At 37.9% G+C, this 25,543-nt stretch overlaps 1 protein-coding gene across 1 annotated transcript in view; it reads left to right on the forward strand.

The window, feature by feature from the left end:
* Positions 1-8,960: 8,960 nt before the first annotated feature.
* Csnk2a1 (casein kinase 2 alpha 1) overlaps positions 8,961-25,543 on the forward strand; it is a gene marked incomplete at its 3' end in the record, with an annotated part of 31,256 nt that continues 14,673 nt past the window's right edge. The window contains exons 1-3 of the mRNA XM_023714949.1: positions 8,961-9,015; positions 20,307-20,516; positions 22,863-22,974. Of these exons, the coding sequence (XP_023570717.1) occupies positions 20,428-20,516; positions 22,863-22,974 (201 nt within the window). The remainder of the gene's footprint in view (positions 9,016-20,306; positions 20,517-22,862; positions 22,975-25,543) is intronic.

The following is a 25,543-nucleotide window of genomic DNA, read 5'->3' on the forward strand; positions in this document are numbered from 1 at the left end:
GCAAGCACAAGGGCCTGAATTTAATCCCCAGTTCTGAAAAAAAGAAAGAAAAAATAAGTTGCCTAAATGAAATCTTTTTTTTTTTTTTTTGACCCTGCTATATCACCAGTCTACACCCTTTAGCTAGTTGTCTGTTTTGCTTTGTGACTGACTTTAACAATAAAATAGATTTTTGTAGCAGATGGAGAAAGGAAGAAAAAGAATTGAAATCATTATTTATGAATTAGTGGGGAGGTTGTTTTTAAAGCACCAGTGATGTTTGAATAGAGTAGACTGGTAGTCTCTAAAATCGAATAAAGTTGTTTGTTCTTACAGGAAATAACAAACAGTATGTTGGACTTTAGTCAGTTGAGGAGACAAAATTGCAAGTCTTTGGAATTCTTGCTAGATAGAAATATAGCCCTGAGTTTGAAGCCACCCTGTGTGATGTATTGAGTTCAAGGTCACCCTGGATTATATAGTGAGACCATGTCTGAAAAAATAACACACAAGAAAGAAAAGCACAAATAATCATCATTGAAAGTGTTCTTTACAGGGGCTGGTGAGATGGCTCAGTGGTCTAAGGCACCTACTTGGAACAAGCTTGGCAAAGCACAGGGACCACGGTTCGATCCCCCAGCACCACATGCCAGCCAGTCCGCCCCCTGGTGGACTGAGCTGGCCACACACACACACACCCACACAAATAAATAAATAAATAAATTTAAAAAAAAAAAAAGAAAGTGTTCTTTACAATTTGTTTTAGTGGTTTTCATCTGAATGATTCATACGCATCTTTCAAATCAAAACTAAGTTTGAGTGTTTCTTGGGTCCTTCCCCCCCCCCCATAGTTTCTCCCCAAATGTTTTAGGTACTGTATGTGTTTGTTGAGTGAGTGGGGGTAACTGGTTGGGAGGGTTGTTAAAATACCTTCAATGTTTGCTGAACATCATGACTTGATTCTTTTTACTGCTGATCCCTTGAAATGGTAATGATCTGTTTTCTTTCTCTGGAGACAAGTATACTTTCCTTCTCTTATTTTCCAAGGTCTAAAGAAAGCCTCTGGCAATGAGGCAGTTTTCTGGTACATAAGAAGTGTTCAGTTAAGTGCTTACTAAATGAGATTTTTACTGTTGATTTGAAAGAGAGAATTGGAAATTAAGGGCAACTATGGACATTTGAAACAAATAATTCAGACATTAGCAATTGTGCTTCTTGGTATTCACTTGACTTTCTAGTCAGTGATACTTTTCATGAGAGAGAAGAAAGCACGTTTAAGCCTTTGCTTTTAGAAGAAAACAGAAAAGTATAGTTACGCTTTCCACAAATTCTGTGGTTCTTGTTCATCTCTTATCTTTCATGATGTCAGCTTGCTGTGAAGTTTATTTTCTGTAGCAGTACTTAACAGGTGTCCTCGTATAGATGCTTTTCTTCAAAGATCCAGAATAATTTTTTTGTGTAATTTGGTTTGATTTCGAGATAGGGTCCCACTATCTAGCTCAAGCTAACTTTGAACTCATTATTTAGCCCAGGCTGCCTCAAACTCAGGGCAACACTCCTGCCTCAGTCTTCCAAGTGCTAGGATTACAGGCATGCACCACCACACCTGGCCTTTTTTCTTTTTCTTTCTTTTCTTTTTTTTTTTTTTTTCCTTTTCTGATTTTATTTTATTTATTTGAGTTTTTTTTGTTGTTGTTGTTTGTTTGTTTGTATCAGGCAGGCACTTAAGCCACTGAGCTATCTCCCTGGCCCTTTTCTGATTTTATTACTAGCAAATTCTTCCATAAAGATATGTTAGTAGAGCCAGGCATATGGTACACACTGTAGTCCCAGCACTTGGGAGGCTGAAGCAGGAGGATTGCCTGGAGTTCAAGGCCAGCCTAAAGTACATGGAAAGACTTTACACAGTTGCCTGGCATATAGGGGAAATGCTAGGTGTCATATACACAGGTTTGTGTCCCCTAAAGTCAAAGAATGAATTCTAAGGAACAGCAGATTAAAAATAGGAAAATTTATTGGTGAAAAGGAATGAGGAATTCTCTTCAGAGACAACAGGGATCCCAAATGGGTTGCCAACGAACCCACCTCTCAAAGGAAGTTTATAGAGCAAAATCATGAGGCAGGTACAAAATAGGTTAAAATTATGATCAACCATTTAGATTGCAAGAATAGTTGCTTAGTTAATATTGATCCAATGGTAGCTGTGGTACACAGGTGACTATCATTAGCTGTGGTTGATAATCTATAGTTTTATTCTTGTTCCTTTTTGGGGTGGGGGGGTGAAACCAGGGATTGAACTCAGGCACTTGCACTTAACAGGTAAGTGCTTATTCTACTGAGCTATCTCCCTGGCCCTTATTCTTGTTTTTAGTCTTAGTAGGTTTAGTTTTAATGGTCTTAGTGGGTGGGAGAGGATGGTCTACTCATAATGAGATAACAGATATCTCAAACAGGTGATACCAATAATCCCTTTATGTAGAACTTCCCACTGTGAGTATAATCTTCAAATGTGCCTCCAGTCACTGTCCTGATGCAGTCTCATCTTTTGCACTGACTCCCTCGAGGGCCCAGCGCTGTCTAACTGCCTACTGTATTTTCTACCTAACCGAGTTACGTATAATGGTGTTAGACCAGTACTAAGGCTCTAGATCTCTTTTTAGTGGCTATATTGAGAAAGGGATTGAGTAGAAAAGATTAGAAGGAGAGGCAGGAAAAATACATATATTGAAGTTCTGTATCTTTATGTCAGTAAATTTAAGACCTTGGTAATGCATAATTTAGCCATATTGGTTTTTTTTCCATAATTTTATTGAGAAACAAATAGCAGTGAGACAGTTTCAAACCAAATTGGTAGGACAGTTATTAACACATTGCATACATTCTTCCTAGTGGTTATTTGCTGTACAAAATGCGAGCATGATATCCTATTTACAAACACTATTAGAACAAATCCCTCTTACTCATTAAGGGAATATAACTATATATCTATCCTAACCATTTTGAATACACAGATACAAAATGGACATTCATCTGTATCCCCTTTTTTGTTTAGTTCCGTTATTTAAATATTATAGGTGTGTTAACTCAGCAAAATATTCTAAAAGAGTCCAGTAGCCCATAATAGCATTGGGTCTTCTGTTTAACTGGCAATGTCAGAAATTATTGACCTGAGTTTAGCCATAGAGTTTTCATTTACTTATTGTGTAAGCCATAAAAAATCATATAATATGTTTTGATATTGTCTGGCATTTATTAATGGAAAAAAATTGTTGATAAAGTTTTGTTTTGTTTTGTTTTGTTTTGTTTTTTACACACTTCTCTTAGGCTAAACATAAAGTGAATAAGACTTAGCCATGTCTTCAAAATCAGTCTAGGTAGACTTTAGGTAGACCTACTGGTATGAAATTGTTAGCCACTAAAAGGATTCCTCCTTTTATGTAATTACTTAAAGACAGGACTAAGGATAAATGAAAAAAAAAAAAGGATAAAATAGAAATTGTTAGTAAAGGTGATACTTTTTAGTAAGTCAGATTTTTATTAAGGTGTATAATGGATTCTAGTTATGAGTGGCTCGCATACAAATAATGGGTTACAACTGGAATTTTAGGTTTAACTTCCAACCGAAGTCTCGCCTTATGACCTGAATGCTGGCCACTTGTGTGGTTGTAGACAAAGACTTGCTGTGCCAGAAAAGCGTATATAGTGTTCGTATGTCTCAAGCATCAGTCTAGCCTAGATGGCATTTGCGGATGTGGTTTCAGTCAGTGTTTTATGTAATCACTATGATTACTGCTCTCAAAATGGCACTCCAAAAGCTAGAAAAGACACTAAGGACGAAAGGTAAAGAAAGCAATCACAGGCCAGGGAGTTAGTTCAGTGGCTTCCACACCTGCCTGGTAAATACAAGGTCCTGAGTTCAATCTCTAGTACCAAAAAAGAAAGAAAAATAAAGCAGTCACAGTTAAAAAAAAAAAAAAAAGAGTAAAATTGTTGAGAAATACAAGACTGGCTTTTGTGTGATCACTCTCACTAATATTTATAGTATATTGCAATCTACTATCTTTTAACAATTTTTTTTTTTTTTTTTTTTTTTTTTAGGACAGGGTCTACAGGGGTCCACTACGTAGATCGGACTCATAGTGATCCTCCTGTTTCCAGCCTCCGTAGTGCTGGGATTGCAGGCATGTGCCACCATGCCCAGTCTCAATCGCCGGCGCAGCAGGCACAGGGATTGAACTCCTGGCCCCTGCGCTTGCCTAAGCACTCGCTTTAATCCACTGAGCTATTTGGCTGGCCCTTATCTTAACAATCTTACAGAGGAAAGATTTATATAAGGAAGCTAGTATTGCTAAAGGTGTTTCTCAAATTAATAACTCACGATCAGTAGTGTTAGACAAGATAGAAATACTGTTGGGGCTGGGGAGATGGCTCAGTGGAATAAGCACTTCCCTAGCAAGGGCAAGGGTCTGAGTTCAATCCCCGGTTCCAGCAAAAAAAAAAGAAAAAAAAAAGAAATACTGTTATTAGTGTGGATAAACAAAAGGCAAATAGCAGATTATAGCCCGAGTTTATAATTTGTGAAAAAACTAGGGCCTTTAATGTAGATCTTGTAAAGGATAATCCATCAACAAATGATAATGGTGAAATATTTCATGCCGGTAAGGAGTGGCTTCACAATTTTAAAGCAAGAACTGGGCTTCATAGTGTAACTAAACATAGTGATGCAGCCAGTGCTAATAAAAGAACTGCTGAAAGTTATATACATCACTTCAAAACAGTGACAGAGAAATAGCTTTTGCTTTCATGAAGTTTTTAACTGTAACAAAACTAGCCTTTTCTAGAAGAAAATGCCAAAGAGAACATACATTACTAAGGAAGAGGAAAATGCCAGGCCATAAGTCAGTGAAGAATAGCCTAACATTGCTATGTGCCAATGCGAATGGAGACCTCAAGATAAAGCTTCTCTTGGTTTATCGCTCCAAGACCCCTAAAGTGTTTAGAAAACATAAAGTCATGAAGAATAGGCTAGAGATCATGTGGGCATCTAACACACAAGCCTGGATAACGAGCACTTTTTCTTGAGTGGATCAGGGAGGCTCTCTGTCCGGCTGTTAAGAAATACCTAGAGGACAAGGGTTTACCACTCAAGGTGCTCCTCCTCATGGGCAATACTTCTACCTCACTCATGAGATTTGCAAGAATTGGCTGAAGAATACCCATGGATGTCAGCTGAGTTCCTCATATCTTATACAGCTCCTCTACTGCAGCCTGAGAACCAGCAGGTTATAGCTAATTTTATTTTGTTTTTTTGCAGTACTGGGAACTGAACTCAGGACTTTGCACTTACCAGGCAGGCATTTATGCCACTTAGCTATCTCCCCAGCCCACTAATTTTAATGCTATACACCACAGAAGTGTTCCTGAAGTGCTTCCAGATGGTCTCAGATACCAATTTAACCCTTAAAAGAGTTCTGAAAGGAGCATTACAACATCCTTTCCTGTTTGGGTTGAGAAATCCTAAGCAGTGACTGAAGACCTTTCTGAAAGAAAATGTGGCCTAAAATTATACAGGAGAGAGACTTTGAAGACTATGTAAAAGAACCTGAGCCTTCAGTTGACCCTGTGGTTGGTGACTTCACTGTAGCAGAGTATAGACTTGAAGGTAGACAGTGATTTTAAAGAACTGGTGGAAGAGCACTGAGAGGAATTATCTACAGAAGAACTTTAGCGATTTTTTCTCAGCAACAGAGAAAACCAGCTGAGGTGCTTTCTAAAGAGGAGGGGGAGTATCAACAATCAGCCTGGCAAAGGTCTGACATAAAAGAAATCATGAAAAAAAAAAATGGACAGAGCTATAAACATTTGTAAAGAAAACCTAACTCAGGCAGAGAAAAAGCCTATCATTGCATTCACTTGCTTAATGACAGTGTCATGTCGTATTACAAAACAGCGTTAAAGAAAAAGACAGAAACTGGCAACTTTAGACCAGTATTTAGTGCTGAAAGGGTTGAGACCTGGAGAGCCAGAAACGGATCTTAGTGGACTACAGACTTGTCCAAGGAGAGAGAACAGAGCCAGAGAGCCAGATTCCTGATGTTCTTTAAAAAAAGGAACTCTTTCCAAACAATAACCACTTTCTATTTCATTATCCTTTCCTGCAAGCCAAAGATAGCAGTTTGAATAGTAAGTACAGTATGAAATTGTTGTTTCCGGTATGCAAGGCACATTTTATAATTTTTTGTTTGATACACTAAGAAAATTGTTGGTATTTCTGGTAAATTATGCACATACACTACCTTTAAGGGCTGCTTTGGAAGGTTTAGAACACATTGTGAGTGTTTCCTTTTTTTTAATTGGAAAAAGTCTTCACTCAAAACCAGCTTGAGTTATACCTAGCCCTTGCAAATGAATTGAGTTTGTGAGTCAAGTATTATGAACAGTAGATAAGAATTGACCTTGTAGATAATCCAGTATTTGGGTACTTTCCCCAGCTTCCCAGTAAGCTGTTACAAAAATTATAAAACTAAACCAAACATGAAGATCAAGGCAGTTGGGTGGCAAGTTTGTGCCCAAGACTCTGTGTAATGACTTAGCAACACCCTGTTTTAAAATTAAGAGGATGTGTGCTAGAGATAGATAGGTCAAGGCTAAGGCCCTGGATTCAAGTCTTCAGAACTCCCTCCCCAAATTGCAAGGGTAAAACTTTTCCAGTATTATCTTATTTTGAACTACAGAGGAGGAAAAAAATAAATGTTAACTGTTGTTCTAGTAATATAGGAAGCTATTGGGGGAAAGAAAGCAAAGGAAGCAGTTACCTCATGAACCTCTTGGCTTTTCAGTTCAGTTTTATATGTGATCTGAAGTGTTAAGTGACAGTGTGCTTTGTTGACTTTATTTTTTTTTTAAATATTTTTTATTTATTTATTTATTTTTAACATTTATTGTATGTGTGTGTGTGTGTATATGTGTGTGGCCAGCTCAGCCCACCAGGGGGCGTGGCTGGCTGGCATGTGGTGCTGGAGGATTGAACCATGGTCCCTGTGCTTTGCCAAGCTTGTTCCAAGTAGGTGCTTTAGACCACTGAGCCATCTCTCCAGCCCCTGTTGACTTTATTTTCATTTCAAGTACAATCCCTCGCTAATTTGCAAAACTAATATTCTTTTGAAATCCATTATTTGAGGATTCAGTGTGGTCTTTGTAAAATGAAGTATTTACTCTAGAAAAGGACTGCAGGAAGCAATAAAAGAGATCCTAATATACAAGCAATCAAAGGCTAGTAGTTTTAGGACACTGTTATCTCTTTATCCTACCCCTACAATATCATGTCATGTGTAAATGTTCTCTCGTATTCAGCAGGGAAGAGCCCATTTCCCTTCCCCATTCCCACCACCCACTGCCCCACCTACACTAGTTTTGGTGCCTCTTAACACAGAAGCCCGCCTGGCCATGCAGGAGGTGAGAAGGCTGAAGGCCCAGGCACCATGGAGCCCGAGGAACGTCTAACTGCTGGAGAGGACAGTCCTCTCCCTCTTCTCCCTCGCTAATTTGATCAATAAATATTTATTGAATATACCACAAAATGCAGAATTTTGGTCCAGGTTTCCCTTCCGCTAGGCTGTAAGTAAAACACATATTTACAGGGTACAAATACAATACTGTATTTCAGTAATGTTTATCCTAGTGGTATTTTCTCTGTTTTGTTTTTACACCCCTGTTTGTCTCCATCCCTTCCCTCTCATTTTTTTGTCTGAACTTGCAGAACCCTCATCGCTCAAGAACCCTGTTTATTCTCCCCATGTAATTGATGAAGCCAACCATTTGAAATTCATGTGAGTTTCTTAGTGTAAGCAGATTATTTTATATACATGGCATTAGAGAGTTTGGGAGATTGCTGCAAAACAGCTACTTGTCCTCCCAGGGGAGAGTCACATCTACCAGTTCATAAATTAGGTCCCAGCTGATAAAACCCAAAGCTGCAAGTATCATTCAAACCAGTACTTGAGACTCTAGAGTTTATTAGTAATTAGTCTTGTTCTGATCATAGTGTCAAGGCCTTACGAGAGTAGAAAGAGGGAGGTTGGGTAATAAGCGTAAATGTGATGGGTGGATAAATGGACTAGTAAGCAGGAGTTGGGTATTGTTTTGCACAAGAGTCAGGTGCCTTCCAGAAAGAGGTCTAAGGACTTCAGTTGTAATGTCATGTTCAGCTATGAGTTAGCCTTTAGTGGCTAGGATTAAGCATAGTTTCCAATTTTTCTCTTTTCTGAAGGTAAAGATTTTTTTTTTAACTTTGTGTTTTATGGGATATCTGTCTATATATGTAATATTCATCAAAGACAGTTTATATCTTTGCAAGATACATCTTGATCATTCTTTTTTTCTTCTCCTCCCCTCCCTTCAACCCCTTTTCCCCATCTAATTACAAAAGCTTTGTTTCCATTTTTTCCTTCTTTTTATTCTTGTCCATTCTTTCTCCTTCCACCTTCCTTGTTCCCCTACTTATTTGAGTATTTTCTTTCCATTTCCCAATACATTGCGGTTTTTATTTATGCTTTTGGGTTCTCACACCAAAGAAACTATTCAGTATTTGAACATGTGCATCAGATTTATTTCACTTATGAGTATGGTCTTAAGGTACATCAATTCAGCTAGCTTGTAGTACTCAATTGTATATATTTTTAAAAAGTCCTGTCTCTTTATGCATTCATCAGTCAGTCAGTGGGCATTTGAGCTGCTTCAAAGATTAAGCTATTGGGGGCTGGGGAGATAGCTCAGTTGAATAAGCGCTTGCCTGGCAAGTGCAAGAGCCTGAGTTCAATTTCTGGTTCCGCCAAAAAAAAAAAAAAGCTATTATATTACAAACTATGTCCATTATAAACATGGATGTGCATACATAGCGGTGGATTCTTTTGAGGAGATAACCAATAAGGGGAATTGTTGGGTCAAGTGGAACATGTTTTTTTTTTTTTTTTTTTTTTGAGGAACCTCCACACTGATTTCTTCAGTGGCTGCACCAGTCACCAACAGTGGAATAAGGTACCTTCTTCCCCTCAGCCCTGCCAGTATTTGTTACTGGTTTTTTGTTCATAATACCATTCTTTGTGGAGTGAGATGTAATCTTGGTGTTTTTTTAGTCTCTTGAATGAATAGTGATGTTCAAATTTTTTTCATATATTTGCTGTTTCTACTTCTACATCTGAGAAGTCTGTGTTCATTTCACATGGCTGAAATGGAGTATCTTTAAATTGGAGGGATTTGTTTTGTTGTTAGTTCTTTACATACTCTACTTTGAAGAACAGGTAGCAAAAAAAATTTCCTACACAATAGGTTATTTACTCTGTTGGTGGTTTCCTTTGGTGTGCAAAAAGCTTTTTTTTTTTTTTTCCTGTATTTTTAGTGAAGGGTCTACAGGGTGTTCAGGGTCTCACTACTAGATCAGATCAGACTCGTAGTGATCTTCCTGTTTACAGCCTCCCAAGGGCCAGGATTACAGGTGTGTGCCGCCACACCCCAGTCTCAGTCGCTGTTTCTGTGTGGCCAGGGGTAGGGTCGGCAGGGCAGGCCCGAAACCACTACCACCCCCAGTCCCTGGCCCCAGCCCCTGTACCTGCTTGCAGGTGTTTTAATCCACTGAGCTATTTGCTCGGCCCACAAAAACCTTTTTAATAAGATGAAATTCCAGGTCTTGATTCTTTGTGATACTTCCTTTGTTGTTTTGTTCATGAAGTCTTTGCCTGAACTGTGTCTTTAAGAATTCTTACTGTTCTATCTTCCAGCAGATTTAGTGTTTCTATTTTAATACTTAGATCTTGGAACCATTCCGGTTTTAGTTTAGTGCATGGTGATAGGTACGGGTCTGGTTTTAATCTTTAGCATGTGGATAGACAGTTTTTCCAGCACCTTATTTTTTTAGGGAAGGGTCTACTGGGTCTTACTACTAGATCAGACTCTTAGTGATCCGCCTGTTTTCAGCCTGCTAAGAGCTGGGATTACAGGCGTGCACCACCATGCCCGGTCTTGATTGCCATCTCAGTGTGCTCTGTGGGCGGGGCCAGCACTGCAGGCCCAAGGATAGAACCCCTGGCCCCTGCACCTGTTTGGAGGCACTTTAATCCGCTGAATTATTTGGCCCACCTTCCAGCACTGTTTATTAAAGAGGCTATCTTCCAATGAAACTTTTTGGCTCTTTTGTTAGAAGATATGGTGGCTGAATATTTCTGGAGTTGCTTTCTGTGTCTTCTGATATATTCTGTTCATCTTTGAGTCTGGTTTCTTTGTTTGTTTGTGGGTTCCCCCCTCCAGTACCATACTGTTTTTATCACAGTAGCTTTATACTATTATTTCAAGTCAGGGTTGTGATGCTCCTGCCTTACCTTTGTTGCACAGAATTTCATTTGCTGTTGCTATTCTAGGTCTCTTCTGGTTCCAAATAAATTTTAGAATTGTTTTCTCTAATCTTGTGAGGTATGAGTTGGCATTTTGATCAGGATTGCATTAATTTGTCCGTCAGTTTTGGAAGTATGATCCTTTTCACTATGGTGGATCTTCCTACCCAAGAGCAAGGAATATTTTTCTATTTTGTGATATCTTCTTCAATCTTTTTTAGAGTACTGTAGTATTTAATGCAAAGGTGTTTTACTTCCTTTGTCAGACTTCTAGTTCTTTTTTTTTTTTTTTTTTTTTTTTTTTTTTTTTTTGGTTGGTTGGTTCCTTCTCTGGTTTAGTATTAGAATAATGCTTGCTTCCAGGAAAGAATTTAGGAGTATTGCTTCTTTTGAATTTCACCAAAGAATTTGAGAAGTAGCTGCATTAGGTCTTCTCTAAAGTTCTTGTACAAGAGCTGGCCAAATAGCTCAGCAGATTAAAGTGCTTAGGCAGACACAGTGGCCAGAGTTAGATCCCCAGCCTGCTGTGCCAGCCCCATCCCCAGAGCATGCAATTGAGACTGCAGCTGAGACTGGGCGTGGTGGCACATGCCTGTAATCACAGTGTTTCAGAGGCTGAAAACAGGATCGCTATGAGTCCAATCTTGTGCAGTAAGACCCTGTAGACCCTTACTAAAAAATATAATGTCAATCAATAAATTTCTTATATAATTCAACAGTGAATCCATTAGGGCCTGGGCTTCTCTTTGTTGGCAAATAATTATACCTTTAATTTCATTGACGTACTGGTTATTTAGAATTTTTGTGTCTTGCTTTAGTTTTGGTGATTCACGTGTGACTAGGAATCTGTCCCTTTCTTTGTGTTTTCCGTCTACTTGGAATACAGTTTCTCCGAATGGGTTGATAGTCTGAATTTCTGCAGAATTAGTTGTGATTTCGTCCCTTTCTATTGTTCATTTGTGGGTTTGTTGTTGTTTTTGTGGTTTTTTTTTTTTTATAAAGTTGGTTAAAGGTTTACAAATTTTAATTTTTCAAAGAAATATCTCTTCTGGGCTGGCGAGATAGCTCAGCAGACTAAAGTGCTAGTTTAGGCAAGAGCAAGAGCAGGGACTATAATTCCAGTGCTGAGGAAGCTGAAAGCAGGAGGATCACCACGAGTCTGAGGATTATAGCAAGATCATGTAACAACCAAATACTTTTTTTCTTTTTCTTTTTCTTTTTCTTTTTTTCCGGAACCGGGGATTAAACTCAGATCCTTGCTTTTGCCAGTCAAGCACTTATCCTACTGAGCCATCTCCCCGGCCCCCAACCAAATAGATTTTTTAAAAGCCCATCTTTTCAATTTATTAATTTTTGGTTTGTTTGGGTTTTTTGTTTGTTTTTTAGTCTCCATTTAATTTCTGCTCAGATATTTTACAATTTCTTCCCTCATATGAGCTTTGAGCTTGACTTGCCTTTTTTTTTTTTCTTTCCCCCCCTTCCCCCCCCGCTTTTTTTTTTCTGGGAAGCTTGAGGTTGTTTGAGCTTGCTCTGTTTTTCTGGCATGGGAGTTCACCACTATAAATTTACCTCATAGGATGCTTATCAAATATATCCCATGCATTATGGTATGTTGTATTGGCATTACCATTTAATTGTAGAAACTCATTTCTTCTTTAATTTCACCTGTGGCCCATTGGTTGTTCAGGAGAGTGTCATTTAATCTCCATGTTTTTAAAGTTTCACTTGCCATTGATTTCTAATTCTGTTGCACTGTTGTTTGATAGTATGCATTAGATAATTTCAGTTCCTTGCATATATTTAAGCATGTTCTATGAGCTAATAATATGTGGTCTGTTTTGGAGAACGTCTTGGGTACAGCTGAAAAGAATGTACATTCTGATGCAGAGTGGGACAACATTAGAAATCTTACTAGACATCTACTAAGTCCATTTGTTCAGAGATTTGGTTCAATTCTGATACTCTATTGTTAATTTTTTTTGTCTAGTGTATGTTTTGTGATAGTGGGGTATTGTGGTCACACATTACAATTGCATCAATGCTTCTTATTTGATTTTTCATGTCCATTAATATTGTTTTATATAGTTGGGTGTGTTGATATTTGGTGCATACATAACTATGACTTATATCTTCCTTTGGGTTGTTTCTTTTACAAGGATGTAGAGACTGTCATCTTTCTTACTCAGTCTTTGCTTGAAATCCACTTTTTCTGCTAATGGAATAGCTATTCCTACTTTCTTCCAAGTTCTTGTTGCATGGAGTATTGTTTTTCCATCCTTGGACTTTCAGACTGAATTTGTTTTTTTAATTAAATTTCGTTTTTGTTTTTGTTTTTGTTCAACATATTGTTGGGTCCTGTTTCTTGATCCATTTTGTTGGCCTCTCCTTTGTTGGGGGTTGAGGGGAAAGATGCCAGGAATCAAACTCAGGACCTCTTGTTTGCCAGGCAGGAGCTGTGCCACTGAACTAAACCCCGGGCCCAGTCTATTTCTTTTGATTGGTAAATTGAAACTTAACATTAATGGCTATAACTGATATTTATTGACTTATCCTTGTCATATTACTTTCCTGTATTGGTTTTCCTTTTGCCCCCTCTGTTTAATTTCTTACCTTACCTAGTGAATTTATTCTGTTGGGGGTTCATGAGGTTAGTCTTTGTTGTTACTTTCTAGAATGTCCTTCAGAGCATTTTTGAATGCTGATTTTGGTCATGAATTACCTCAGCATCAAATGCAGCCTTAAAAATGACAAACAGTGGTAACTATTAATTTGCCATCATTAACTATATGAACTAGACTTGTGATTAGTAACAAAATCTAAAACAAACTAAAAATATACTATATAGTAAGTAAACCTTCATGAGATATGGTGGTTTTATCCTCAACAGAGAAAATTTAAGAGTTTAGTGATGATTTTTTAAAAAATAGAGGAATAGATAAAAGAGTAGATTAGAAGCAAGGCTGGAGGACAAAGGGTTATGCAAAATTTGGAAGACTGGAGTGAGTGAAGGAATAAATAAAAACGACAGAACAACAACAGAAAACTAGAAGCCATGTTCACACATAAAACCAAGGACAAACAGTCAAAAAACAAAACAAGAAAAGAAAGAAAAAGAATGTCCACTTCAAGGTGTGTCTTTGCTCTCACGGGTAGGCACTGTGGGCAGACACAGTCCAGATCCAAGTGAATTACAGCATACCTGCACCTTTAATTCTGCTAAATTCAAGCTGGTTTCTGGCTGGGAGGCTAGAACCTGATTTTTTTTCAGCCTGTAACATTTTGTGTGCCTCTTGCCAGCTTGAACTCTGCTCTGTGCTAACTTAAACTTGGCAGCCTTACCCTAACATTGGAAGTAAGTCACTAGATGGAGCTGGCACACACCTGTTCTGAGTTCTTTTGGCCTCTCTCTTAAATGGCTTCCAGCCAGTTGCCCTCTCCAGGGGACATACAAACCCAAATAATTCACCAGCCACTGTAGTCCACTGCCTGCACTGCTGTGTTCCACTGATGCTATTCTCCATGGAGACCTCTAGGGTCACCAGTAGTCACCATGCATCTGCAGGTTTGAGCCACCCCTCCTATGCTAAGTTAGGGTCAGGGAAAAAGCCCCGCCTGTTGCTGTCTTGTTCCCATGGGCTTCAGTTCTCAACTCAGTTCTTCCTGGTTCCAGGAACCCCTTTCCTTCCTTGTCACATTGCTACATTCCAGCATCTAGACACTAGATCTTGGAGAGGCTCTTTTTGTGCTGTTCACCACTCCATTATCTTTCCTGAAGTCTTCCCAATCATTTTTTAAGACAAGGTCTTAACTATGTAGTTCATGTTGGGCTTCAGCTCACCTTGTAGACCAGGCTGGCCTCCAACTCACAGTGATCCTCTTGCCTCAGCCTCCTAAGTGCTAGGACAAGGGGTATGCATCACCACACCCAGCAGGTTACAATTTTTTGTAAGTAAGTTTCTGCTTAATTATTTTCACTGTGGAGCTGTGACATAGCTGTCATCTAATTCTTACTTATACGTGTTTGGCGTTTCTAAATCCTTTCTGGAAAAATCATCCTACCTGATCTTCACTTCAGTTTTCAAGTTCAGTTGAACAGATTATACAAGTGATGAACCAAAACTGAAAAGAAGCCCAGCTGAGTTCCTATAGCCATCCAGGGATTTGGATCCATTACTCTCACCTACTTTTTTTTGTCACTCTGATGCATCTGTTTGGTCTCAGAAATTGAGAATTTTAAAGTTTGTATAAAAAGTTCTATATTCTTGGGAACAGTATTTCTTTTTTTAATATATTGTAGTACAGGGACTACAGGGCCTCACTACACAGATTGGATTCATAGTGATCCTCCTGATTTCAGCCTCCCAAGCGCTGGGATTACAGGCGTGTGCCACCACACCCAGTCTCAGTTGCCTTCTCAGCATGCCCCAAGGGCGGGGCTGGCACCAGCACACACACAGGGAATTGAACCCAGTCCCTGCTCCTTTCCAAGCAGGTGTTGTATCCGCTGAGCTATTTGGCCAGCCCGGGAACAGTATTTCTGTTGCTTTAATACAATTATTTTTACTTATGCAGTTTTTACATATGTACACCACTTTTATTTACTCATTTGTTACCATCAATTCAGATTATAGAAAAAGTGAGTAATTTGTATCCTAGAAAAAAATTATAAGAAAAAGGACCTGCTTTCTGCTTTAGTACTTAGAGGTGTTAGTCATTTCCTGACCACTTAAATGAGCTTGTAGTCATAGGATCCTGAAGGTTTGTGTTAAACAGAAGCAAATTATTGGGTGGGAGAATGAATATTTTGATCTCACATGTATTTAGTTTGGGAGTACTGGTATCATTCATTGACTTTGTCATGTTTAAGGCCTTAACACATTCCCCCATCCCAGTCTCTTACTGTTCCTCTGAAAGTGTTAAGCCCCTAAAACTATGGATGTAAGGTTACTGGCTCATCTTTCTTGGTGCGATATCCCAGTTCCAATTTAAGACATTGGAAAGGCACAGGTCTCTCAGAGTTCTCAGTTTATTAACAATAAATTCTAGCTACAAACCTAGAAGGTAAACATGGTTATCTTATCTTTATTTTAAGATCTGAAGCCAGGCTAAGGAGGTGGGAATCAGCTCCTTCTGTGTCCTTTGGCAAGTTAATCTTTTTTATTTCGGTTGCATCTGTAAAGTAAGAATAATGTCAGCTTCCTTGCCACTTCCTTGTATGGTGAACATTAAATGGAATAATCCTTACAAAGTAGTATTGGCACATGATACATACCTGTAGATATATTGGTGTGTGAAATAGCTTATGTTTATGTGACAAGAAAGATCTCTGTTGTAGAGTAGTATCAGGAGCGTGGTTTTTTGATTTTTCATTTATTTGGTGTTTTTTAGTTTGTTTCTTTGTTTGTTTTTGCAGAACCAGGGATTGAACTCAGGCCCTTGTGCTTGCCAGGGAAGGGCTTGTTCCACTGAGCCATCCCCGTGGCCCCTAGGGGTTTTTTGAGACAAGGCCCCACTGTATAGTTCAGACGGGCTTAAACTCACTGTGCAGCCCAAGCTGGCCTCGAACGCAAGGTAATCCTGCCTTGGCCTCCCAAGTGCTGGGATTGCAGGCAAGTACCACCAGGCCCAGTAGAAATTCAGTTTTTGGGCACTTTTAAAAAGCTGTATGTTTTGGCTAAATTGCTCTTTGTGGATATCAGTAGTCTTCTATTCATTGTTTTAAACTTTTATTGGGAATAATTTTAAATTTACAGAGTAGACAGATAATTAATATAAAGGTGATATGAAAAGCATAGGCAACAAAATGGGTGTAAGATTTGAACAGCCGAAGAAGATGAGCAAATGGCCACTAAACATTCCTATTCATTAGGAGAACACAAATTAGACTCACAGTCAGTGAGATGCTGTTTCACATGTATTAGGACAAATTAGTGTCCTTTATACACGTATTGGTAGGAATGTAAAATAACAGCTATTTTGAAACACAAGATGGTAATTCCTCAAAAAAATTGAACATAAGATTACTGTTGAGTCAGCAGTTCTACTTCTAGATAAGTACTTGGAAGAATTGAAAGTAGGATCCCAGATACTTCAACATCTCTTGTCGTAGCATCATTCTTCACAATAGGTAACATGCAGAGCAACCCAGATATCTATCAAGAAATGAATGGATAAGCAAAGTATGATATATACATACATTGGAATTTTCTTCAGCCTTGTGGGATAATGGTTATGCATTACCATACCCAGCAGGGTTTTTTTGTTTGTTTGTTTGTTTTAGGGAAAGTTCTACAGGGTATTCAGGGTCTCACTACTAGGTCACACTCATAGTAATCCACGTGTTTACAGCCTCTCACAAGCTGAGATTACAGGCCTGCGCCACCATGTCCAATCTCAATTGCCATCCCAGTGCACCCCACGGGCGGGTCCAGCATGGCAGGCCCGGGAATCAGACCCCAGCCTCTGCTATAATTTTTGTAAGTTTCAGTCAAAAACGAATAAAATTCTGACATATTATAATCTTTAAGACATTAGATAGGCCAAGTGTAAAAGAACAAGCTGTTGTCTTATTCCACACGTATGAGCTACCTATAATAGTCTACTATAGGAAAATAGAATTATGAATGTAATTGGGTGAATGTGGGGAGTTGGTATTTTAATGGATACAGAATTTCAGTTTGAAATAGTGAAAAGTTTTAGAACTAGATTGTTTAGTGATAGTTGCAAAAGAATATGAATATATTCTATGCCACTAAACTATACTCTTAAAAATGGTTGAATAACAAATTTCATATTATGTATATTTTGTATTATTTTTTAAAATATTTCAACAAATATGAGTATAGAAGAAAGAACATCTGTATCCCTAAACCTAGTTTACCCATTACCCCTTTTGTTCTGTCATTTGAGAATGTGTTCTTGTGTGTGTTCTATATACACACATACATGTACATTTGGGTACATGTTTTTCCTGAACATCTGAAAATGTATTAATGTGCATCATGTCCTATTTACCTATGATTCGGGCAATTTTCTTAGGAAAAGATATATTCTATTAACTATGTAATTTACTATTTTTGTACAATACCTTAGTCTGCCATTTTAATTCCAGATTTGTCAGTAAAGATAATCTGTAGTAAGTAGGATATTATATTTAGTTGTCATGATTGTATCTCTTTAGCCTTCCTTTGTCTTTTATGATGTTGATAGTTGATACTTTTTTTAGGACTATAGACCACACATACACACAGACAACTCCATCTCTTTGATTTGGAGATAGGGTCTCCTTATGTTACCCAGCCTGGACTAGCCAGGACTTTTTTGAAGACAGGGTCTCTCTGTTTAGTTCAGTCTGGCCTTGGAGTCATTATGTACCCCAGGCTGGCTGTGAGCTCAAGGTGGTCCTTCTGCCTCAGCCTTCTTTTTTTTTTGCGGAACTGGGAATTGAACTCCGGCCCTTGCACTTGCCAGGGAAGCGCTTATTCCACTGAGCCATCTCCCCAGCCCCTGCCTCAGCCTTCAGTTATTATGTTTACAGATTGTGTCATCACACCTCTGCATGGACTCTCAACTTTGATCCTCCTGACTCAACCTCTTAGAAGTTAGGATTATAAACTCACTCCCAACCCCTTTAAAATCCATATATAGTAGCATAGCTGTAATCCCATCACTACATGGAAGGCTGAGGCAGGAGTATCGCTAGCTGAGGTCATTATGACTGAAAAAATAAGCTTCCTCATTTTTCTGTTTGTGTGGGGTTTATTAATGACTGGATGGATGATTATGGATTCTGAACCAGAAAACTACATAGGAGATTCTGTCCTCAGAGTACCAATTGATGACTCAGTACATTTTATTTTTTTTTATTTTTTTTTTTTTTTCATTTTATTTTTTCTGTATTTTTTTCTTTTTGCAGTACTAAAGATTACACTTGGGACCTTGTACATGCCAGTCAGGCACTTACGCCACTGAACCATCTCCCCAGCCGAGTACATTTTAAGTTAAGCATGCAGTGAATAGAATCAGCTAATGCTATAAGAATTTCAGAGAACCATGACAAAAACATTGGAATATCAAGGGCAACATCTGCTTATTTGAAGAAAAAAAAAAAAAAAAGATAAACATTGTATTTCTAAAATTTTAGAAGGTTTCCCTCAGTCTTTAGCGGGTGGTCTTTTTGAGGCAGGGGCTCACTATATAGTTCAGGCTGGCCTTGAACTCACTTTGTAGTCCAGGCTGACCTCCATCTTGAAGCAATCCTCCTGCCTCACTCTTCCCAGTGCTGTGATTGCAAGTGTTGGCCACCATACCTGGTCTTCCTTTCATCTTAAAATTTATTTTATCTATTTACTTTTTTTTTTTTTTTTTCCCGGAACCAGGGATTGAACTCAGGCCCTTGTGCTTGCCAGGGAAGCACTTATTCTACTGAGCCATCTCTCCAGCCCCTTATCTATTTACTTTTGTTGTTGTTGTTGTTGTTTTTGTTTGTCTGTTTTTTGGTGGAACTGGGGATTGAATGCAGGCCCTTGAACTTGCCAGACAAGTGCTTATTCTACTGAGCCATCTGCCTGGCCCCTATTTGCTTTTTAAAGAAAAATAAAATTAAAAACAAATCAACAGTGGTTGTTATATGGCATATTGTTGTCTTCAGAATAGTTGTTTGGATTACCAGTTATAGACATGCAAAATTGATCCCCCCAAAATTAAGTATTAACTGTTCCTTTCAATAAGCCAATAGAAATTAACAGTATAATTATCTTAGCTGTCTTGTGTGTATCTATATATTTTCCCTTCCTCCTTTTTCTTTCCCTCATCCTAGTTTTTCTTTTCTTTTGAGTAGTTTCTTTCCCTTTCACAATATTGTACCTTTCAAGTTTTACTTTTTCAGTTTCCTATAGTAGTTTACACATGTGAGTCTGCTCAATCTTAAAATTTAATTTACTAATGTCTCTGAGATTAACTAGGTCAGCTAGTAGTATGATTTATGCTCTCAGTTTTATTAAGCTCATTCATGTATTAAGTAAATAAAATTACTACTTTTTACTTCTCAGTTGAATGGAATCAGCTATATCTTTGAGATGTTCAAGTGTCTTTTTTTTTTTTTTAAATGGAACCAGGGATTGAACTCAGCCTTGTGCTTGCCAGGGGAGCGCTTATTCTACTGAGCCATCTTCCCGGCCCCCAAATTTTATTTTTTTTCTGTATTTTAGGGAAGGGTCTACAGGGTGTTCAGAGTCTTACTACTAGATCGGACTCATAGTGATCCACCTGTTTACAGCCTCCTAAGAGCTGGCATTACAGGCACACACCACCATGCCCAGTCTGAATTGCCATCTCAGCATGCCCCGGGGGCAGGGCCAACACGGCAGTCCAGGGAATTGAACCCCTGGCCCCTGCACCTGCTTGCAAGAGCTTTAATCCCCTGAGCTATTTGGCTGGCCCTTCAAGATTCAAGTGTCTTCTAATTAGTACATAAGGCCCCATAATGATTTGGAGCATTATAAGATAACACTGAATGTATATGAGAACAAATTATTATTCCCTTGTTTCATCACATTTTGAAGATACACTGACCATTCCTACTCTTGGCCTTTGCTCCTACTGAAAGTACTGCTCTTGCCAATATTTTTTTGTAAAATAGGTAGTTTTGGTAATGCTGAGATACCTGTCCTCAGTGCCATTTTTATATTCCAGATGATCTTACAAAGAGCATCCAAACATTGCATGCAGAAGTTACAGACTACTTTGCAGAATGTGATTAGGAGCAATTTTAATGTATCTCCCCCTCAAGTTAATGGGAAATACTAAGTTGATACAGTTGTGATATAGTCATTGATTAACAGAGTCAGATATATTTGAGACTGGAATTATTTGGAAAATGAGCCTTTCTTTCCATGTACTGACACAAATAATTTCTTGACCTTTTGTGTTTTGTTTTTGCAGTTTGAAAGAAACAGGTCTGAAAGAAAGTCTTATCCCCAGCTGGCTCTGAACATAGTGTTTGACAGATCTTCAAACATCAACTTCAACTTTGTCCGCCAACCTGTCTGACATATCGGGACCCATGCCAAGCAGGGCCAGAGTTTACACAGATGTTAATACGCACAGACCCCGAGAGTACTGGGATTATGAGTCACATGTGGTGGAATGGGGGTAATTGTTTCCATTTATTTCACTATACTTCTTCACAGGGCTGAATCTTGCCAGGTGTGTTGATTAATTTATGTTGGTAAAACCCCAGTTCTGCTTTTCCAAACCTTGAAGTTGAAGCCCAACTGGGTTTTCTTTTGAGCTATAGGTTTTGTACTACAGTGAGGAAGCAGACTATTGATTTGGCAAGTTAATGGTTTTGATGGATTTAACCTTTTTTTTTTAATTTCTGTGACTGATTTATTTCTTTTTCTCATTAACTTTATTGAAAATCAATATATAGCAAATTAAAAAGTGTAGACAAATATTGAAATGTGAAAGAAATAAGGTATAGACAGTGAATTTTAGAAAAATATTTCTTTCTTTTTTTTTTGGTGGAACCAGGGATTGAACTCAGGTTCTTGCGCATGCCAGGGAAGCGCTTATTCCACTGAGCTATCTCCCCGGCCCAGAAAAATATTTCTGAAATGAATATATAACATGAGATTAATAATAGATTGTACATTGTAAAAATTATTTACAAACTTAAATGAATATAACAATAAAAATTGTCTAAAATAAACATGAAAAAGAAAGAGTTACAGATCAGGATTTACCATTTAAAAATCATTCCAATCTCTGAAAATTTTCTCTTATCTATATGTTCTGCAGTGGAGCTGGTAACAAAAATTTAACCTATGAACCTGCCTCTCAAAACTAAAAACATTACAGATAAGTAAAAACTTGAGCAATTTTTAAAACAGAAAATTCTTACATAAAGTGTTTTTTAGATTGGAAATCATTTTCCCATGATACTGAAAGATGGAACAGTTTTCCAAAAAGCTGTCCTCTTTTTGATGAGAACAATTAGATCCTTGAGCTTTTGCCCTTACCATGAGGAATTCAGCCCAAATTCCATCTTGAACAGTTACAGTCTGCCTGAGCAGCTATGTTTGCCCTCCTGATTCTATGCAAACTCATTTGAATGTTTGTATTTCCTGTCCCAATGTGGTATGCATTTATTTGATCAGATCATACTTTTCTTGATCAGAGCATTTTGACATGGAAGTGCAAAATAAAATATGAAAACTCAAAGATAAAGCTTTTATACACCAAATTTTATATCTGAGTACTTACAATCTCTATAGCCGCTCCATAAATTGCCATAGAGTATGTTTTTCATCCAGGTTTAACCAGGACTGTCAGTATTTTGTCTTCACATAAACAGATACTGTGTTACCTTAAAGGTTTCATCAAGAACTAGTGGTACAATACCAATAAATGTTATCACTCTTGATAATCTAGCAATTCTTCTTAGTTGCAGACTTTGAACTGTAGGTAATACTTATGTTTAACTGTAGAAATCTCAATCACTGTCTTTACTTTGAATGCTTTACTCTTTGCTTAAATGGTACTAAACATCTCTTAACTTCTTTGACATGGTGCCATTTGCTTATTTGTGTTTGTTTTGTATGCCTTCAGCAGAAGAACTCAATAAAACTAAGAAGGTTTCTTGCCTTGTACCAGCTAGGATTATTACATTATACATTGTTCTTGTGCCTTTTGCATTCTCTTTTCATTAGTCTTCTTTTTCTTCTTGAATTTAAGCGTATGGCCTCATGCATGCTATCACTGAGTTATGTCCTGGCTCTATTCTTTTTAGCTCGTAGAGAACAGATAGTAATGGCTGATTTAGTACATGTTGGATTATCTCATAGTAAAAGGAATTTAGACGTTATTAAAAGAACAATGTTTGTTCATTCTCCAGGGCAAAGTCCTCGGAGTTGAAGACAAGGGAAAGTGTTGACATTTCCCTTATTCTTTATCTCTATGACCTTTGATATTTATTAGCATAGAATATAAATAAAGAAAGGGCTCTTGACTAGGGTTCATGATGTGTATTATGGGTGACAGACTACATTATGTGGATGATCCTTAGTAAAGCTTATATAGTATAAAGCAATTTATTTGAAAAGGGGCTGGGGAGATAGCTCAGCGGCAAAGGGCCTGCCTGGCAAGTACAAGGTCCTGAGTTCGATCCACAATACTGAAAAAAAAAAAGGTATTTCCAAAGTATAGCCAAAGTGAAGTGTTAATACAGTGTGTTTGGAGTTCCTACAACGTGCCAGCATTGGTCCAGGAAGAACAGGGCAGCAAGATATGTCTGTTATTTGAGACAAATGTTTATAACAAATTCTGGTACAATCTACTTGTGATTTGCCATTAAGGTTCTAAACAATTTGCAGTTTGAAGAAGTAAATGAAAGACAACTTTTTTTTCTATTTCTAGGATTTGGCGTGCACTTATAAGTGAAACAGTGAAAAATCATGTGCTATTGTAATCATTTTGATTTTGACTTTTTGTCCACAGAAATCAAGATGACTACCAACTGGTTCGAAAACTAGGCAGGGGTAAATATAGTGAAGTATTTGAAGCCATCAATATCACAAATAATGAAAAGGTGGTCGTTAAAATTCTCAAGGTGAGTGCAAGAGAGACAATTTCAGAGGTATTTGGAATATAGAATTTTTAAAAGCAATGCCTTTTTATAAATCTCATTTATAAAAAAGTTTCTGGAGTCTTTTAGGCGCTTCATTTTATTACATATGCTAAAGTAAAACAGAACAGATTGTGCCAATCAAGTGGTACATGCCTGTAATCCCAGCATTCAGGAGGCTGAAGCAGAATCCCTGCAATTTTTAGGCCCACATGGGCTACATAAGCAAGTTCAAGGCCTGCCTACACTACATGGCAAGACCCTTCCTCAAAAACGAAGCAAACAAAAAAGAATAGATTGTGCTTACCCAATAGGAACTAAAGCAAGAGGAATGATTTGACTCAAGTCATACAGCTACATTGTGATAAAGGAAGGGAGTAAAGGTATTCCTTGGATTACCTAATGTTTATGTACTGTATTTTTAATTATATTTTTTTTTCATGTTTGTATTTTCAGTAAATAAATAACTTTTCTTTGTAGGGATGAAGAGCCACAAATGGAGGCTTTAAGAGGCAAGCAGATGCCATTAGTGGAGCTAGTCTGCTATAATGGCTCATGCTTAGATGAGTGAGCAATGGGGCTTGAGGCAGATGGGAAACATAACTTTTGAGGAGGTAGCTATTTCTCAGTTTAAGCTGAGAATTGTCCTATTGCAGTACAAGTCAGTGTTCACACTGTGTTTTGCAATAGAGTATTTGTATGTGAGATTCCTGATTTTTCAGTATTGGCTCAAAATTTTTTAAAGATAATAAACAGGCCAGCTCTTGTTAATGGATGGCCAACATGCAGCTTATAATTAGGTGTTGTTCCATTGCATACTGTTTGTTATATACTAGGAACATACATTAAGAATATACAGGGGGGCTGGTGAGATGGCTCAGTGGTCTAAAGCACCTACCTAGAACAAGCTAAGCTAAAGCACAGAGACCGCGGTTCAATCCCCCAGCACCACACGCCAGCCAGCCCCGCCCCCTGGTGGGCTGAGCTGGCCCCACACACACACACATATAAATAAATAAAAAAAGAATATACAGAGGTTCTTACCACAGGAACTTTTCCACTGATTGTAAAGAGCAGAACTTTCCAATTTTTTTAACTTATAGCACTTTTTTATAGTATACCTTAGCCAAAAGAAATACATCTAAATAACTATTTTAAACTTCGTAGTTATTTTTAAAATTACATACTAAAAGAAAAACTAATTTTGTTTTATGTAGCGATAATTACTTTTGGAGAATGTATACCTATACATAGTCATATACCTGTACATTAATCACAATATAGCTTCTCAGATTTTGGAATTGTATGAACACCATCACTCATTTTCTAGTACATGTTTTGTTTTGCAAAGCATTTGCTTTTTGTCAGAACAACTACTGAAAACTCAGCTTCATAAAAATAGATTCTCACCTGGGCATGTTAGCACATGCCTATAATCCCAGGCAGGAGGTTGAGGCAGGAGGATTGCCAACAGTTTGAGGCTACTTTGGGTTACATAGTGAATTCAAGGCTGTCTTCAACTGCATAGCAAGGCCCTGTCTCAAAAATCAAAACAAAAATATATTCTCAGTCTGATGTTGATAGTACTTAATGTCTGGCAAATACCAAATATTGACAGGTGAATTTTCCTTAAAATTTTAAAACATCCCACAGTGCCATTGTGAATTTGCTAACATACCTCTTGCCATTTGAGAACCAAGGAGCTTAATATTTGCATCACATGTAGATAGAGAACTAAGCTGAAAGTCAGAATACTTGGATTTTAAGCCAAACTAAAAGCAGTTAACCATGCAAGTTCATTTGTGGAAATAAAATAATCTTTTACCTACTTTTTTCAGAACTGTTACAAGGAAACATTTGGAGACTAAAGTTGTATAATTGTAAGATGGTTTTCTATGGAAGGGTATATGATAGAATGAGATAGCATATTATTATTTTTTTTAATTGAAAAAGTGACATTTAATTTTATTTTTTTTTATTTTTATTTTTTTTCAAAGTTTTATTGATAAACATATAGCAATGAGACAGTTTCAAATCAAATCGAAAGTACAGTTTCAACAAATAATACACTGCATACATTCTTCTCAGTGGTTAATTGCTGTACAGATAGCATATTATTATTTATATCCATATGAAAGGCTCATATAGTGGGTCTGTAGTACAGAAGAGGTCAGAAGTTAGGGGGCCAGCCAGATAGTTCAGCAGACTAAAGAGTCTGCTTAGGCAGATGCAGGGACTGGGGTTCAATCCCTAGTGTGCTGTGTTGGCCCTACCCCTGGGGCATGCGGAGACAGCAAATGAGACTGGGCGTAGTGGTGCCTGTAATCCCAGCGCTTGGGAGGCTGAAAACAGGAGGATCACTACAAGTCCAATCTGTGTAGTGAGATCCTGTAGACCCTCTACTAAATACATTTTGAAAAGTTAGGGAAAGCTCCTCACACTGGTTTCAGGTAGAATGAGAGGAGGATTTAGTTGGTAGGCATAGAAAAGGGAAACATGTTCTAGGACATGCCAGCAGGAAAAGGAAGAAATAAGTGATTGAACAGGCATGTCC

The sequence above is a fragment of the Octodon degus genome, unplaced genomic scaffold (assembly GCF_000260255.1).
Source record: "Octodon degus isolate 3935 unplaced genomic scaffold, OctDeg1.0 scaffold00037, whole genome shotgun sequence".
In the NCBI taxonomy this organism is placed as follows: Eukaryota; Metazoa; Chordata; class Mammalia; order Rodentia; family Octodontidae; genus Octodon; species Octodon degus.